The sequence below is a fragment of the Bos mutus genome, chromosome 13, assembly GCF_027580195.1.
Source record: "Bos mutus isolate GX-2022 chromosome 13, NWIPB_WYAK_1.1, whole genome shotgun sequence".
In the NCBI taxonomy this organism is placed as follows: domain Eukaryota; kingdom Metazoa; phylum Chordata; class Mammalia; order Artiodactyla; family Bovidae; genus Bos; species Bos mutus.
In genome coordinates this window covers 75,220,070-75,238,948 of record NC_091629.1, presented here as the reverse complement: position 1 = coordinate 75,238,948, position 18,879 = coordinate 75,220,070, and the positions used below count along the sequence as shown (strand labels likewise).

Here is an 18,879-nt window from a genome sequence, read left to right as displayed (position 1 = left end):
TCAGAGGGCAAATCCAAGCAAGTCAGTTCAGTGCTTGATGATGACTGAAAATGAACGGTTTTTAATCTTTTTGAACCATAGAATTTTTTTTCAGATGAAATGCACATGGAAGCCCATGTTATAAAATCGTTGTATAACTTTACAACACTCTTATAGGACCAGTTGGGTACCAGACACTCTCCAAAGTGCTTAAAATAAAATCCTTGTAACGGTACGAAATGGACATGCTTACTACTGTTATTGTCATTGTCATTATTCACATTTTACTGGTGAAGAACCTTAGTTGCAGAAAGATGAGATGCCTTGCTCAAGGTGGCAGAGCGGATTTTGAACCCAGGAAAATCAGGCTCCCAGTCCTCAACTCTGTTGGCGTGGAAGCACGTTGGAGGTGGGGGCTCTGTTCTCCCAGCTGCTGAGCCTCCACCTCACCTTTTCCCCCCACCCGCTAGGCTTCCTCAGTACAACCTGCCCGGCAAACACTTTGAGAACCGGAGAGTTTGAATACTGTATACCCTGCCTCAAAGGGGCTGCCGAGGGGCTTCTTCCATGTGCACCGTCTCTTGGAGCCCTTTCAAGGAACTCCAAGAAGCTGATTCTCAGCCACAATCTCTCCTTGGCCACAGCCGTCGCTGCAGCCCCTCTCTCACCCATTTGTGCTGCCACCCTGGCCTCCTCCTGTGCCACCTCCAGCCTTCCCTTACACACTGCAATCTCCTCTCCCGAAACCCCCTCAGAACATGGCGTACCCCGTTTGTGATGCTGCCTGGACTCTCTAGTGCCCACCAGCTCCTAGGCTGGCAACTATAGCCCTCTGGGTCTTATTCCCCTGACCTTTCTCCTGACGGTGAACCAAATGTTCTGGGCAAGCGGGCTACCGAGCCCCCTCTGGTGCAAAAGGTGTGTTCTGGCCACCTCCGGGGTCTTTGCTCCAAACTCCCAGAGCATTTCTTCCACAGGGCATTCAATTTTCCACCGTTTGTGATTATTATATTAATTTTCGTCATCTATAAGCTCCTTAAAAACAGTAGACACGTTTGTCTTTTAATCCCACCACACAGCAGCCACCGCACTGAAAAGCAGTAAGTAGCAGTCTCCCCAAAGTCCCAGGAGACAGATCGTTACCATCCCCACTTAACAGAGCAGTAAATTCATGCTCAGACACGAGTGACTTGCTCATCTTCATGGCAAAGAGAAAAGGGTGGATGGAAGCTGACATACAGATCTGTAGATGGAGCAGAAAAACGCAAAAATACTCGGAGACAAAATTGCTCTCCAGGGTCTTCAATTAGAATCACCCTTATTACCTTCATAGAATCAACAGCCACAATAATTCATGACTACAAGGGCTGGTTTTGAACTAGGGTACACACCACAGTCACCCAGGGGAAGGCTTTCAAGAAGGTCCACACCAGTCCTGCTGGAGCAGGATCTCTGCAGATGGGGACTTACCCCTGAGTATCCTAGAAAACAAAAAATTCCCTGAAGACTCTGGTGTGCTCCCCTATTTAAGAATCACCAATTCACAAGGTTCCCAGAAGACTCCAGCCTCCCAAGTTACCCTCATTCCCCATCATTAGTAACTTTCTAAGGAACTGCTCTCTATTTAAATGCAAATTAAAATTAAATCATATCACGTATTCTGTAAGGATTCAAGAAGCACTGCTGTGTGACAGGCCTGCTGACTGCCTCTATCTGTCTTACAGCCCTTCTCCCGTGTCTATTATCTGATATCTGCCCAGTCTACTGGTAGACTATGTGCACATCCTAAGTTGCTGCAGTCATGTCTAACTGTTTGTGACTCCGTGGACTGTAGCCCTCCAGGCTCCTCTGTCCATGGGATTCTCCAGGCAAGAATACTGGAGTGGGTTGCCACGCCCTCCTCCAGGATGTCTTCCCAACCCAGGGATCAAACCTGTGTCTTTTATGTCTCCTGCATTGACAGGTGGGTTCTTTACCACTAGCAACACCTCGGAAGCACTAACTGGTAGATTATTTCTTGCCTAACTGGTAGATTATTGTACAGCCCTAGAATTTTTTATCTTCTCCTCCTTATTAGCAGCTGGCCCTTCTCTGATACACAGTGAAGGCTTTTCATTTGTGAAATGCATGAACCCATGAATCTTGGGACTCATACCTCATCGGGAATAAGTTTAACAGCTTCTTCAAAGAGCAGACTCTGATAAACTCGATGGCGCCACCAATGTCCGGGTCCACCGGGTAACGCAAAAGCCATCTCCCAGCCTCAGTCTCCTCGTCTGTGAAGGGGACCCAAAAGCACAGAGCCTGGCTCATAGTAGCTGCACGAGGGATGCTCATTCTTACCTCTCCTTGTGGATTAAGCCCCAGACGGTGTCTTTGAGCCGTGAGTGGCTTGGTAGAGGCACGGAAACGAAAGCGTCCAGCCTGCCCAGTCCCACTCCTGCGTGTATTAATGCCACTCCTGCGTGTATTAATGGGGGCATGGAGAGGCCTGGGCAGTCCTTGGCACATGTGCGTGTGAGCATAACACACGCCGTAACCTTGGAATCTGGACATCAAAAGGGAGCGCTTCAGCGCCTGATGAAAACGTGTGTTCCTTTCCGCAAACCACTCCAAACCCTGTTTTCGCCATCCCACTGGGAAGCTTGTCACTGCTAATGTGATTCTTATGATTCTTGCTGCTCTGTAGCCTCTTGATCTTTCCTGAGATCTCCCTGCCCCAGAGTGTGTTGGAAACAAAATGTCCTGTCTGGTGTCCAGAGCTTAAAATAACAGACATTGGGTTCCTGCTGCCACGTTGAAATTTTACTCCAAGATCTCTCCCCAGCACCGCCGCCCCTGCCCCTCCCTGTGCCTGGAGGAGAAGCCTAGTGTGAGCATCAGACAAATGAATGGAAGGGAGGGGTAGGCCATGGAGGGTTGGGGTGGGAGCGGAGGGGCAGGGGAGACCTTCTGAGGCCACTGCTGGGGCACCCTGGAGGATCAATTTGATTGTTGAGAAAGATCAACTTCTTAAACTGTGCGACAGGTTTTAAGGGAAGATTCTACCCACCACCCTTTCCCAGCACAGCTGCCAAGAAGCAGGTTTGAGGTCTCCCAGTCTGCATTCTGCACTGGGGGGGAGCGCCATGGGTGTCTCTGTATGTGCCCTTTTCAACCTGGGGCGTAAAATGAGTCCCCGCCACGGCATCTGGGTCTATGCACATTTCCTCTGTTAGACAGCGAGCTTGAAAAGTCTGCAGAAAATAGAGTGTGTCATTGGTATTGGCTGGCAAATGCGCCAGAGCCTTACAGAGGGAAATGCCTTTCTCTTTCTTGCCAGCCGATGGTTCAACAGAGAAGAAATTTTCCTTCTTTAGCTTCTGACAGGTCATTCTGGGCATGTCCTCTGTCCACAGTGCCTCCTGGCCCTCTGAAGATTGAGTTGTCCCAAGCATATTTTTGGAAACTCCACTGATGATTGTTTTTATTAGGGGACTGCACGGCTTTGTAGTGGGACGCTTAGGGTTTTATTTGTTTTCCTTCCCCGGCCCCAGCTGTTTTTGTTTTAACAGCATTGGAGAGAAGGTTAAACCCAGTCCATCCCTCAAGTCGGCAGAGCTAGAAACCCGAGTGGGCCGAATGGCACCCTACAGGTCATCTGCCCAGCTGGGTCCATCCCTGACCTTATCCAGCCTCACGGGAGGGGCGAGGTTGACAGTGGGGTTGATAACTGTGAGCATTTTGGAGCTGATAACTGTTTGGGAGCAAGTCACCCCCCAAATGTACTGCTGGAGACCCCAGGCGTTCAATAACTGCTGGGATGTCATCTTGCCAAACAAGAGGCAAGGACATATGCCCGTCTTTTTACTTTCCATGTCCCACCAAGGAGCATGACTCAGCCAAGACACAGCCAAACACAGCCACCCGTGGCCTTGGGGCTGAACTGCTAATGGCCATAGTTTCTGAGACACCGAGTTTCCTTGGCTGCACCTGGTGAAAGCCAAACTCATGCTTGGTCTCATTCCCAGAGATGCCGATTTCATTGGTCTGGGGTACAGTCCGGGCATGGGGCTCTGCCAAGCTCTCTAGATGCTCCCAAGTGCCACTGAGGCTGCTGAGAACTGCTGCTAATGGAAAAATGTAACTAACCTTGTAAATATCTGTTTCCCAGACACAGTACTAAGCATGTTCCTGCATTAACCCCTTTATTGCTCCAAGTCTTCCTGTGAAATAAGTTTATTTATTTCCAGGTAAAACTGAGGTTTTAAAGCCTTAAGTCGTCCACGTGGAGTTTGGAGTTTCCTAGTCCATTTAACTCCAGGGCTTATTCCTTTTCCAGAGAACCAAGAATCTAGCAAAATAACACAATTGCATAAGCTCTCCAGCACTCTACATAAGAGATCTCACCCCTAACTTATTTATCTGGGCGGGGCCTCCCCTGTCTTCTCTGTAATAGGCTGAAGGAGAATCAAAAAGTATTTAACTAGGGACCTTATGTGTTGCAAAGGGAAGGTCATTACCATGCCCAGTCTTCATCCAGGACCCCTGTATGAAACGACAAGTGCAAAAATTCTTTCTACTTTGACAAAGTGCTTTTCAAACAAGAAGCTCAAAGTACAGCATAATTAATCAAATCCCCCGCATCCTGTAGATGAGTAGCATTTTATATGTACAAATCTCTCTCTGCCTCCAGGCCCTCCAACACTAGGAGAATGTTTCCAATTTTCAGAAGTGAGCAATAGAGTAATTGAAAGGAGCTGTATCTTGGCCAGCTCAAAAGACGTCAAGCCATCTATAGTAGCCCTATGTGAGAAAAAGCGGTGTCCACAGTGTGTCATAATGGCTTGCCTGCCATGCTATGCTGCATGCTTCAAAGAGGGAAAAGACGGCAAGAACAAAACATCCAGTTCTTAAGAGTCAGCTGCCCCTGTGATCAATATTCTGATCCATCTGGTCAACTCTCCAAAGGATCTAGAAGCCAGAAAGTAATGACATTAGCTGGTGATCAGTTACATGGGTTAATCAAGGCAGAGAGGACAGATGGGGCCGATTAAGTAGCAGGGCAGCTCAATGATGGATGAGTCATTATGGGCAAGTGCAAAGATAATGCCATTGGGAAAAGCAATATAAGTCATTCAGGTACTTCCAGACCAGGAAATCCTTCTAGTCCTAGAGGGGGATCATTTAGGAAGTATCAGACCCAGCCTGATGAACTCATCTATTCATTGTACAGCTAACCATCAACAGAAGAGCTGAACGCACAAGGGGACGAGCCATATGGAATACATTTTGAAGACTGGGATGTATATCTGTGCCTTCATTTGGAACACCTTTTTTTTTTTTTTCTATTGACGTATAGTTGATTTGCAATGGTGTGTTAGTTTTAGGTGTACAGCAAATTGATTCAGGTATACATGTAGATGTATACATTTGTTTTTAGATTCGCTTCTCATAGGTCATCACAGAACATTGAGTGGTTCCCTGTGCTATTAGTATATAGTAGATCCTCATTGGTTATCCATCTTATGTATAGTCGTATGTGTACATTCATCCCAAGCTCTTGATTTATTCCCTCGATGTTTCCCCTTTAGTAACCATAAGTCTGTTTTTGTGTCTGTTTCTGTTTTGTAAATAAGTTCATTTGTATCTGAATCACCTTCTTTAAGCAAGTCATAGTCCAGCCCCTCTTTTCTGATCCACAATACCCCCTGCTCCTATGTTCTCATCTTCCTAAGCACGCACAGTTTCAATGTATGGATGAAGAAAATTTTTTGAAGTAATGACAAATATTTTTCTTCTTCACTTCTAGTTCTGTCCTTCAAATCGCTTCCTCTCTGTACCAGAAGACACTTCAGCATGTTCCAAAACAATTCTTTTTTTTTTTAAAAGCACAAAAGAGGCTGTGTCTATGCAACAAAATTTATGCAAATGGTTCTACACCTCTCCAAGTCCCTTTCCTGGATTCATGTTGCAAATCTGAAATTTTAGGGGAGAGAGCTTATTGTTTCAGGAAGGTGGGTAGGAAACTAAAAGCCCGTATGAATGAAGGTAAACTATACCTGTAACTAACTGTTTCTTTAAACCCAAGTCCCAGCTAGGAACCCTCAAAGCAACAGTTATCCATGAGCGCCATATTAATGACGCCAGTGAATGCCAGTTCTCCTGACTTCTTTTCCCTCCCTGATTGCTCCTGCTTTTGTTTCCCTTTTAAGCTCCTCTTCCCAAGCACTCAATGCTGGATTCTCCAATCCCTGTACTTCTGGTTTTTCAGACAATCTACTCACTTGTTCCTTCTATCTTGCCCTGCCCTCAACCACTTCTTGCTGGTTCTCAACCATTCTGTTTTTTCTACAAACTATAGGACCGTTGCATCTGTTTTCTGGGTGAGGAATTCCCTCCTCTTTATTTTGGTAACCTTTGTCTATCTTTCAGATCTCAGTTCACTCATCACGCGTTGCTTTCCTCGGACTTGGTCTAAGCTCTCCACTGTGGACTCCCAAATACCACACGGCATTCGTTACCACCCTCGTCAGAGTTGCAACTTTACATTCATTTGTGATTATTTGATTCATGCCTGTCTCCCCCAGGAGACTGTTTCTATCTCTTTTCTCTCGTTGCTCCTGATGACCTTGCACTGCCCACTTCTCTACTTCATGGCTACCCTAGTTTCTACTGACCAATGATTTCCTCTGTCTCATAGATTCCAGTAATACACTTTTCTCTCAATTTCCATCATTTTTTGTTTTTCATCCAGTTGTTGATTCTCTCTAAATTTTTTATAGTCATGCTCTACTAGCAAGACAGTCTTACTGGTTTAATTCATATGTATTATCTCTTTGGCAAAGCTCTCATGAGAGACCCACTCACAGCTCCCGGGGCAGCAGCCAAATGAACCAAGCGTATCCTTCATCCACGGGCTGTTGCCAGCCTGGGGGATAGGTCAGCTTTCTGAAGAAAGTATAACAAACAAGGTGTTTTCTCCCTCATGGTCTGCTTTCTGAGGACTGGCAGAGCTGGGGAGGGATCTTCCTGGAGAATGAGGATGCGGGAAGGGGTGAAGAGTAATGACAGAAAAGAAGAGGGAGAGTTGAGATTTGCAACAATCTCCTTCTTGGTTGGTGTTCTGTTTCCTGTCACATTCCCTTCCCCTGAACTAACGTGTCTATAGCACTTAGCAGATTCCACACACTGTGGGTACCTAGTAAATAGTAGTTCACCTCCTTTGTTCTGGCGAGACACACTTCCTGCTCCCCTGCTGCCCTGAAGCCTAGCATGACTGTAGTTGGCAGCAGTGGCCAGCAGCACCATCCCCCAGACCCTGTCTTCCAGGCACAGGGCAGGTCCCAGGCATCAGTGCCCACCCTGCCCACCAGGAGATCTTTGCCCATCCTGCTCTGACCCTCCTCCAGCCCTTAATGCAGGCCTGCAGAAAGACTTAACAGCACTTGCCAAGACAGTCTGATGGATTTCATGCCTATTTCCTTCCAGGGCTGCAGAGAGTACAGCAACTGGCAAAAAATACAAGATACTTCAGACAGAGACTAAGCAAAATGGGATTCATTGTGTATGGCAACGAAGAGTCTCCTGTGGTCCCCCTGCTCCTTTACATGCCTGCGAAAGTAGCGTGAGTATCCAGCAGACCCCCACCATAACACCTAAGCCCCAGGGGGATCTGATGGAGATGGCGCTCCGACACCAGGGGACTCTTTCAGCGCAGATGCTGCTTTGCATCTTGCGCAAGATGCTAAGCTCAAAACTCACTTGTCCAGTTTCTCAAAAGTCACAAGGTCTTGTGGGAAGGGAGCCAGGTGCTGCGGCCCACCATTTCCACGCTCTGTGAATTGGGCGAAACCACTTGCTGCCTGAGGCCTCAGCTATAAATGAACAAGGGTCCTGCCCTTCCTCCTGCCCCAAGATCTTTCTTGGGGAGAACCTCAAAAGACCCCCTCTCCCAACATTCAAAAACAACATGACTAGGCTCTGTGTGCTCTCCCGTTGAACTCTCATAGCCATCCTCCAAAGAAGGCAGCCTCATGTGTGGGGAAACTGAGGCTGAGAGCAGTTAAACAGCTTTCCAAAGTCAAGATCAAGTGTAGGAAAACCAAAAGGCCAACCCAAACTTAGGCTCTTGCTCCAAAGCTCTTGCTCCCAACACCAAATTTTAATACCTCTCCTGTAAGCCGACTTCAGGCTCTTTTCCACTGATTGTGACTCTGAAATTGAGCATTAGTAACAAATGCATAAAGAGAAAAAAAATGACTTTTTCTCAATATGGTGTTAATGAGTTTTTCCAGGAGTCATTCTCCAATCTGCTAGACATGAATGAACTCTGTGATTAAAAAGAAATTAATTAAAATCTTTTCTAAATATAAAATATTTGTGTGTCTGACCCAGCACATGGGAGAAAGTAATTATCAACAGATGTTCATCAGATTCTGGAGGTCCTGACACTCCTTTAACACAACCATATTGTTGGAACTTTCTATTTGATTCTCTGACAGTCTAGGTTGATTGGCAGACTATTAGAAGTAGTATAGAAAAGAAGCTCTGGAGCTATTTGTTGAAAACTCATGATGGTTAGGACTGCGTTAAACATTCCTAAAAGATGGTTTCTTTGATGTCCACTCTCACGTCATTTCGCCAGGGCCTCGTGCACCACCGTTGTCCACCACTGAGCCCTTTGTTTGTGGATCTGGGTCAGGAAATCAGCGCTGGGGTGGCCCAGAAGACAGGGTGCTTCGGGAATGCCACAGGACACTGCTCTGTGCTGATGGCGGGGAGCGGGGACAATGGTGATTCCGAGCGGCAGATACCCCAAAGCCCTCTAGCATCTGGTCTTGGATGGCACGGAAAAAGTCCACATTTACTCAGAGTGGCCAGGGAAGTGGCGTGTTCCGACTCCACGCTTAGCCCATGCTTATCTAATACCTTATGATTTGCTCAAATGAAAACACCAGAAGTAAGCTTGCTTTATTTTGGAATGCGTCAAGTACACAATACTGGAGGGTGGTGTTAGGGAGTATGCTTGATATTTGATGATGGAAGCTGGAATTAGAACCTCAACAGGATGGGAAGTTGAGTCCATCTAATGAGAAGAGCCCACGACAAACAAAACAAATGCACTTAAGTGCATGGTGACAGAATGAAAGAGAGTTCTTCTCCTGCTTTATATGACAGGAGTCCTGACTTGGCAAAGCTAATGTGAAAAACGAAAGTAAAACTGAGAAGGAGTTTCCTGGAAAAGTTGTGTTCTAGAGTATAATGAGATGTTTGGAATGAAAAAGAATTTTCATTCTGTCTCTTCCTCATTAAACCAAACTTCTGAATCCCTGATTTTCTCATATTGAAAATGAGATATATCAGGTACATTGGCCAGTAGTGGGATTGCTGGGTCATATGGTAGTTTTATTCCTAGCTTTTTAAGGAATTTCCATACTGCTCTCCATAGTGGTTGTATCAACTTACATTCCCACCAATAGTGCAGGAGGGTTCCCTTTTTCTTCATACCCTCTCCAGTGTTTATTGTTTATAGATTTTTTTAATGATAGCCATTCTGACCAGTGTGAGGTGATACTTCATGGTAATTTTTATTTGCATTTCTCTAATGATAAGCAACATTGAGCATCTTTATACCCTGCTGCTGCTGCTGCTGCTAAGTCGCTTCAGTCGTGTCCGACTCTGTGCGACCCCATAGACGGCAGCCCACCAGGCTCCCCCATCCCTGGGATTCTCCAGGCAAGAACACTGGAGTGGGTTGCCATTTCCTTCTCCAATGCATGAAAGTGAAAAAATAAAGTGAAGTCGCTCAGTTGTGTCTGACTCCTAGCGACCCCATGGACTGCAGCCCACCAGGCCCTTCCATCCATGTGATTTTCCAGGCAGGAGTACTGGAGTGGGGTGCCATTGCCTTCTCCTCTTTATACCCTGAGAAGATCATAATTCAAAAAGATGCATGATGCATGTACCCCAGTGTTCATTGCAGCACAGTTTACAATAGCCAGAACCTGGAAGCAACCTAGATGTCCATTGACAGATGAATGGATAAAGAAGTTATGGTACATATATACAGTGGAATATTGTGCTGTGCCAAGTCACTCAGGCATGTCTGACTCTTTACGATCCCATGGACTGTAGCCTGCCAGGCTCCTCTGTCCACAGGGATTTTCCAGGCAAGAATACTAGAGTGGGTTGCCATGCCATCCTCCAGGGTCTCTTCCCAACCCAAGGCTCGAACCTACGTCTCCCATATTGCAAGCAGATTCTTTACCATCTGAGCCACCAGGGAAGCCCAATGGAATATTATTCAGCCAGTAAAAAGAACAAATTTGAGTTAGTTGAAATGAGATGGATGAACCTTGTGTCTATTATACAGCATTAAATAAGTCATTAAAAAATACCACATATTAACACATGTATATGGAATCTAGAAAAATGGTACTGATGAAGCTATTTGTGGGGAAAGAATAAAGACTGTGAAAATAGAGGGGGAAGGAGAGTGGGGATGAAGTAAGAGAGCAGCACTGGCACGTGAACACTACCATGTGCACGCTACCGTGTGCAAAACAGATGGCTAGTGGGAAGCTGTGGTGTAACACAGGGAGCTCAGTCCGGTGCTCTGAGGATGGGAGAGGGGAGGGAGGGGACACGTGTGTAATTATGGCTGATTCAAGTAGTGCAGTGGAAACCCAACAACATCATAAGACAATTATCTTCCAATTAAACATAAATTTTAAAAAAGAAAGAAAATGGGATTGAATAGGACCTATTTCCTAACATCATTTGAAGATTAAACAAGATGAAGTGTATCAGCATTGGCATGTCACCTCTTACGGTCTACTCAGTGTTGGCTGTTATTTTTAATTGTATTAATAGTGCATATGAAGCACTTTGTATAGTGATTGAATAAGCACTCAGTGGTAGACATCATTATTACAACTACTTCTACCACTGTGGCTACAATGATTATTATTACTAGTTTCAACTGAGTGTAAGATTGAGTCATTGTGGTTGCATGTCTTTTTAAAATAATTACAATATTTTAAAAAATCTTTATTTTATACAAGATAAAGTAAAATAATTATTATCCTTTAATAAAAATAAAACTTCCAGGAAAAGAGTAGGAAAAGATCTTGCTATGTCCTGCATCAACTGGACCTTGGATGATATGTCGAATAATCTAATACCTTTCCATGTAAGATAGTTTTAAGGAGGAGCTAATATTGCTGAATGTTAATTATATGCTAAGGAAGGCTCTTAAACCCAATGTTCAGCCATTGAAGGTGGGATGCCTAGCTCGGGTTTACAAATGGAGACACCTAAATGCACAAAGTCAAAACTATTTTCTCAGTGTCACTCCTGTTGTAGGTACTAGAGCCCAGAGTTCAGGTCAGTTCCATTTGCCTCCTAAATCAGGGCTCTTTTCAGTGCACTGCACAGCCTCTCAAGCTTTAGTCCATGGGGGAAAATACACATCTCTGTAAAGCAATGCAGAGTATAATTTAACGCTCTTTAATGTCATCATTGGTGAATCAAAAGGGCATGGATTAGTACAATGGGGACTATACAATTAGCACCAAAAAAAATCTAATTATTTCTGTTGTTAAGGAAACTTAGAACAGTTTAGTTCCAAAAGGTAATGTTATCTATTGTTGGCAGGAGTAGCCATTCCCTGGTCTTGTTTTCTTCTCGGATATTCCTTCAATGGAAAGTTTATATGCAGAAAAGCTTTTGAAACAGAGGGTTAGTTGTCTCAGCCAGTGTCTGAACACTTTTTCCATTTGCTTATTTAAAAACCTTTGATTTTATTAAAGAACCGTGATTTCTTCACATTTCCCCCCCACTGCAGAATAGAAATATGATCTCTAGCCAGGTATCCTTTTGAATAAAGTCTTACTGCAGCTCTACCACTGGACTCTTCTATGTAGTAGAGTAGAATGTGATTTCACTGATAAAAAATCACTTAAGTAATCAGAAGAATTGTATTTCGTATTTGGTGGAGGACTGACATTTTCCAGCCCCAGGCCTCATCATGTGCTTGGAGGATGGTGGTGCAGAAAATGCACTGATGCTGTGCTCAGTGCAAGGCTAATATTTTATTCTTCTTATTCAAGTAGTTTAGTTTCTTTCGGGCTATGCCAGCTCTAATTTGATTTGGGGAGTACAAACCCAGAGGCTCATTATGCTGAACATTCAGAACAATCATATACATTAACTGAAGGAGGCTAGCTTTAGTTGTGTAAGTTGTAAGCTTTAAATTTAGACATGCTCCAGGGAGGCCTCAGATTAACCTAATGAATCAACAGGCATATATTTCACTCTACATTCTTTGGCAAAACTCACTTCCTCTGGTACAAAGAGGAAAGTGCAGACAGTGAAAATGGTCTTTGGGGAGTCCCAAAAGCCGACCAGAAATCATGGGTCAGGTGGTTTGTACTCTAGCAATAAAAGCTCTTGACTTGTTTCTCAGACAATTACAAGCTCTCATCCTGTGCAGTTCCGTGGGCAGCCTTCCATAGGGTGATCAAGAAAGAGAAAGAATGGCCGGTTTTCAAGCTTCCTCAGTTAGAAAGCTCCATCTCCTTGCAACCTTCCCAAATCAAAGGCTGAATCTCGCCTTGCCCGAGCCAGGGGGCCAGAGAGGCTGTGTTTGGTGGTCCCTGTAATCTCCATCGCTTCCTTTGATAACCCGCCTTCTGCCTGAGGAAACCTAAAAGCCGTCAGCTAAACAGGAGGAGAAGGAGAGACCCCACAACCTTCCTCTCTGTGGCTGCATCGAGGATTCTTCCTGAAACTCAGGGTTTCTGTGGTGCTGTCAGCTTCCAGCCTAAAATAAGACACCCGCAAAGGAGAAGGAAATGGCAACCCACTCCAGTATTCTTGCCTGGAAAATCCCTGGACGGAGGAACCTGGCAGACTACAGTCCCTGGGGTGACAGAGTCGGACATGACTTAGCGACTAAACAACAACCACCGCCTCTTAAAGCTTAGAAGATCTGAGACCTTTACCCCACTTGTGGGCAGAGCTTCTCAAGGACAAAGGAGTCCTGTGGGGAGTGATGAGCACAGAGAGGGAAATACTTACTTACTTGGACGCACAAGCCTGTGCCTGAGGTTGGATCTCAGTGCAAGAAATTTACAGACTTCGGGAGCTCAGTATTCTAGAATCGTTACTGAGATTAGCTCTGAAATGGCACCCCACTCCAGTACTCTTGCCTGGAAAATCCCATGGATGGCGGAGCCTGGTGGGCTGCAGTCCATGGGGTCCCTAAGAGTCGGACACGACTAAGCGACTTCACTTTCACTTTTCACTTTCATGCATTGGAGGAGGAAATAGCAACCCACTCCAGTGTTCTTGCCTGGAGAATCCCAGGGACGGGGGAGCCTGGTGGGCTGCCTTCTATGGGGTCGCACAGAGTCGGACACGACTGAAGCGACTTAGCAGCAGAAGTGGTTAAGGGGAAGGAATCCTAGCTTTAAAAGGTTTTACTCTGTATCACAGAGCTTTGAAATTCTATGACCTACGCCTCTAGGCTCCTACTAGAGAAAGACTCTGTGAGTGAACACTTCTTTCCCTCCCACCCTCCTCCCCATCCCCGTTTAGTCCAGCCAATGGGTTTATTATCCCTGAAGGCACACATAAAAAGTGAGAAGACCCTTGCTATTTCATATCTTTGGCTTGATGGAAAATAAAATCCTTGGCTCTGGAGAGAGAACGTGGCTTGGGGTTGTCTCCTGCAGACCCTCTGATCCTGATTCTGAAATTACAGTCACGAAGTAGAGGCTTATAAGAATCTCCACACTGTATTATCGGTACTGTATTAAGTATTGAAAGCATATAGGTTTGCATATAACAAATTGTTTCCTTATGTAATTGCATTGTGTTATGGTTCTTTTTATTGGAGTATAATTTCTTTACAATGCTGTGTTAGTTTCCGTGTACAACAACATGAATCAGTCGTATGTATACATATATCCCCTTCCTCCTGAGCCCCACTCCCGCCCCACCCCCACCAATCCCACCCCTCTGAGTCATCACGGAGCACGGACTGGGCTCCTTGTGTAGACAGCAGCTTCTCATTAGCTGTCCATTTTACACAAGGTAATGAATATATGTCAATGCTACTCTCTCACTTCATCACACCCTCTCCTTTCCTCTGTGTCCACTAGTCCCTGCTCGAAGTCTGTGTCTCTATTCTCATCCTACAAGTGTGTTAGGGCTTTTATTCCTTAGGAACTCTACAGACAAAAAGTTTCCATATATGCAAATTTGTCCAACCAGGATCACGGTCGTGTCCATGTCCATCCGCATTTTCTGCTCAGTGTCGAAGACTGAACACACCATTGTCTAATGAACGGGCCATGTCCCACAAAATACACACACAGTTATGGGTGCCACCAAGTGACTGGCTGCCACATTTCCTGGTCCATTGTATTTGACGGAAGTTTCATTACTTCAGTTATCTTCTACTTATTTTTTAAAAACAAAGTCATTAGCCACATTCCGTTTTTTGCAGTAGAATTTTGTCATGTCTCAGTTAACCTCCTTCTTAATCTTTCCCTTAGGGCTTTTGCAAGGCATCTATTAAACAGAAAAATCGGTGTGGTGGTCGTTGGATTTCCAGCTACGCCCCTTGCAGAAGCGCGGGCTCGGTTTTGTGTTTCAGCAGCACACACCCAGGAGATGCTGGACACGGTGAGTGCCCACGGCCCAGCAGAAGCAGTGGGATGGGGCCTCGGAGTCTGAGTGCCTTCTTTTACAGAGCTTGCTTGGGTTTCCGTGGATTTCTCTTGGATGGTGTAAGGAAACAACACCAATAACCCTCACTACTTAAAAAAAATAAGGGGATGGGGGAGGGGAGTCCCAGCAATGCACAACAATGTGATCAACTCCGCAGACAGAAAAGAAAACCAACCCAGGGAAGACTTGAGTCAAGTCAGTGTTTCGGTTTCACAGCAAAGACTGACTGAGAAGCCAGACGTCTGCTCTTGGCTTCTTCTTAAATGCTGATGCTGATTTCTTGTGCTGTTTCAGCAGCAATTGCCTACACCCTGGCACTGGTCAGAGCCACTACATCCATCACAAGAAAATAGGACCCAAATAAGCCACATTTGGAAAGCCAACATCAAAGACAGACCTATTGTAAAAGCTCATCCTACCTGGGGTGCAACGGATTTCAAAACCATTTTACCATTTTACTGTCCTTAAATTTCAATCTCTGTATGAATGAATACTACCAGATCCAAGCCAGGTCAGTCAGTTTGGAATTGATGAAACTGTCTCATAAAAATCAATGCAGTTTAGCAAACGCTATCAGATGTCTGCTCTATGCAAAACTCTGGGGCAAAAAGTCTAAGAGGATGTACTATAAACAGGCACCTCATAATCATACCAGAGAGAATAAATTCACCTAGTGAAGAATGACAACCGCAGGACAGACACTCTAGATGACAATCTAGTGAAGATAACTGCAGGAGCGTGGAAGTGCAGAGAGTCATCACATGTAAGGAGCTATTTGAGCAAAATAAGAGATGATGAGGTCAAGGGCAATGGGAGCAAAAGAAATGAATCTAGGAACAGACATTATGCATGCATGGATCTGCCAAGACTTGGCAAATATTTGGATGCAGGACACATGTGGGCCAGGGAATCAAGGATAATCCAAGGTCTCTAGTCCTCTAGTGAATGAAGGACAGCAGAGCCAAGTTACTAGGAAATAAGGGTATGTGGCAAAGAATAGCAAATCATCAGCAGGACTAGGGGAATCAAATGAGCTCAGTTGTAGACAGGTAGGGATTACATGTCTATGAGCCACTGGTGGGAAAGTTCCACTATTATACATAGGATGGATAAATAGCAAGGACCTACTGTATAGCACAGGGAACTATACTCAGTATTCTGGGACAAACCATAATGGAAAAGAATGTGAAAAACAATATATGTATGTATAACTGAATCACTCTGCTGTGTAGAGAAAGTTAATACAACACTGTAAACCAACTATACTTTAATAAAATTTTTAAAAAGGAAAATCCAATTCTAGAGCTTAGGATAACACGCAAGACTGGAGTTGCTGTAATGTGAGGAACTAAGGGGAGATCCGGGCTTCCCAGGTGGCTCGGTTGGTAAAGAGTCTGCCTGCAATGCGGGAGACCTGGGTTTGATCCCTGGATTGGGAAGATCCCCTTGAGAAGAAGTGGCAACCCACTCCAGTATTCTGGCCTGGAGAATTCCATGGACAGAGGAGCCTGGTGGGCTACAGTCCATGGGTCACAAAGAGTTGGACATGACTGAGTGACTTTCACTTCACTTCAAGGGGAGATCACTAAAGTCAATGGTAGAAGAAAGAATTGTCCAAATATAAGTACATGAGCGAAGGGCAGACTCCAGAAGTGCCTGCATCTGTGGGTGGATACAGGAATCACAGATGAGGACCTGGGCTCAGATGGAGCTCAGTTCATTTCAGTTCAGTCACCCAGTCATGTTCAACTCTTTGCGACCCCATGAACCACAGCACACCAGGCCTCCCTGTCCATCACCAACTCCTGGAGTTCACCCAAACCCATGTCCATTGAGTCGGTGATGCCATCCAACCATCTCAGCCTCAGAGTCAGATGTGACTTAGTGACTCAACAACAAGAATAAGAAAACACAGCAATGATTCATTAGATGACACATTAACAACTGAACTAACTCTAGGTTTTGAGATGATGGGAGAACTTTGCTGTTTCTGTTCTACATTGTCCAATTTCTCTAAAATGAGTGTATATTTCCAGTATATTAATTTTAACAAATCATTTCTTCTAAATGTAATGAATGATGGTAAGAAAGGGTCTATTCAGTCCAGTTTAGTCACTCAGTCATGTCCGACTCTTTGCGACCCCATGAATTGCAGCACACCAGGCCTTCCTGTCCATCACCAACTCCCAGAGTTCACCCAAACCCATGTCCATCGAGTCGGTGATGCCATCCAGCCATCTCATCCTCTGTTGTCCCCTTCCCCTCCGCCTCAATCTTTCCCAGCAGCAGGGTCTTTTCCAATGAGTCAACTCTTCGCATGAGGTGGCCATAGTACTGGAGTTTCAGCTTCAACATCAGTCCTTCCAATGAACACCCAGGACTGATCTCCTTTAGAATGGACTGGTTGGATCTCCTTGCAGTCCAAGGGACTCTCAAGAGTCTTCTCCAACACCACAGTTCAAAAGTATCAGTTCTTCAGTGCTCAGCTTTCTTCACAGTCCAACTCTCACATCCATACATGACCACTGGAAAAACCATAGCCTTGACTAGATGGACCTTTGTTGGCAAAGTAATGTCTCTGCTTTTGAATATGCTATCTAGGTTGGTCATAACTTTCCTTCCAAGGAGTAAGCATCTTTTAATATCATGGCTGCAATCACCATCTGCAGTGATTTTGGAGCCCAAAAAATTAAGTCTGACACTGTTTCCACTGTTTCCCCATCTATTTCCCATGAAGTGATGGGACCAGATGCCATGATCTTAGTTTTCTGAAGAAAGGGTAGATAAGATTTTCAAGAAATTTGTAAAGACAAGAAAAACTGGTTTAGAAAAAGCTTTTGAAAGTGGAGGGAGACTTGAGCATGTTTACACATCGATAGAAGAAGGGAGTTATGAGAGGAACATTGCAGGTGTGGGGAGAAGTCCACATGCTAAGAAGCAAGCTCTAGAGACAGCAGAAGGGATGAGTAACCTGGGTGGATTTGCATCTTATTTCTGACCCAAACAACATTGAGGAACTCAATGAATAGCCAGTTCAGTAGATATCAGACCCTGTGGTTGTCTTCACAAGTTAATTCCTACAGATTACCTGGTTTGGAAGAGGCATGGAACTCTCACCTAGACAAACGCCTCTAAACTTTTGAGATCATCAAATCAATACAAAATTTTGAGCAGGTTTCTTACTAGAAGAGAATATGAAAAATGACCCTTTGAAAAGTCAGGGCATTAAGGTGGTGACTGAACATAAACAACACTTGCCAAAAATACATATTATTAGACAAGTCTATTCAGTGACCGCCTTTGGAACAAGACAGAAACAGGGCCACTTTACAAGCACAAAGTGACTTAACATGTACCTCTTCCTACATGAATGGTAGTCCTCAGTAAAGGACTGAGGTCAGCTTTAGTAGGAGGAGTGGTAGTGTTAGTTGCTCAGTCACGTCTGACTCTGCAATCCCGTGGACAGTAGCCCACCAGGCACCTCTGTGCATCGAATTCTCCTGGCAAGAATACTGGAATGGGCAGCTATTTCCTTCTCCAGGGGAGTTTCCTGACCCAAGGATCAAACCCAGGTCTCCTGCATTGCAGGCAGATTCTTCACTGTCTGTGCCACCAGAGAAGCCCAAGGTCAGCTCTAACCTTTTAATCCTCCCACCTTCCAAATAAGAAATCTACATATGACCAACCCTGAGTTTCTCTCACTTCTTGGCAGCATCCTACCCAGAACTGGCCCCCTATTTTCTTAGAATCCTCTCACGCATGAATCCAAAGGTGGCAAGTAACTCTTCCCAGATGTTACGAAGATGGTTCAGGAGTGTGTACTCCCCGCGACAGCAGAAGCTGCATAAAGCCAACTTTTCTCGAGTCCTGGTGTGTTTCAGGTAGTTGATCAATGAGCCTCAACATAAATCCATTTTGAGATTATATATGCATTACCAGCATATTATGCACATTTTACAACAGACACCAAAAACAGTTAAATAGTTTGAGATACTACGTCACATCTGTCAGAATGGCTGTCATCATAAAGAACACAAGTAACAGGTGTTGGCAAGGATGTGGAAAACAGAGAACCCTCATGCACTGTTGGTGGGAACGTAAATTGGTGCAGCTACCATGAAAAACAGTATAGAGGTTTCTCAAAAGATAAAAATAGAACTGCCACATGACCCGGGAATTCCA

General features: G+C 44.9%; 1 protein-coding gene across 1 annotated transcript in view; it reads left to right on the top strand.

Moving 5' to 3' along the window:
• The window catches only part of SPTLC3 (serine palmitoyltransferase long chain base subunit 3), a 158,434-nt gene that overhangs the window by 135,567 nt on the left and 3,988 nt on the right, over positions 1 to 18,879 (top strand). Inside the window, exons 10-11 of the mRNA XM_014476477.2 lie at positions 7,450 to 7,585; positions 14,523 to 14,652. Coding sequence (XP_014331963.2) covers positions 7,450 to 7,585; positions 14,523 to 14,652 — 266 coding nt within the window. The remainder of the gene's footprint in view (positions 1 to 7,449; positions 7,586 to 14,522; positions 14,653 to 18,879) is intronic.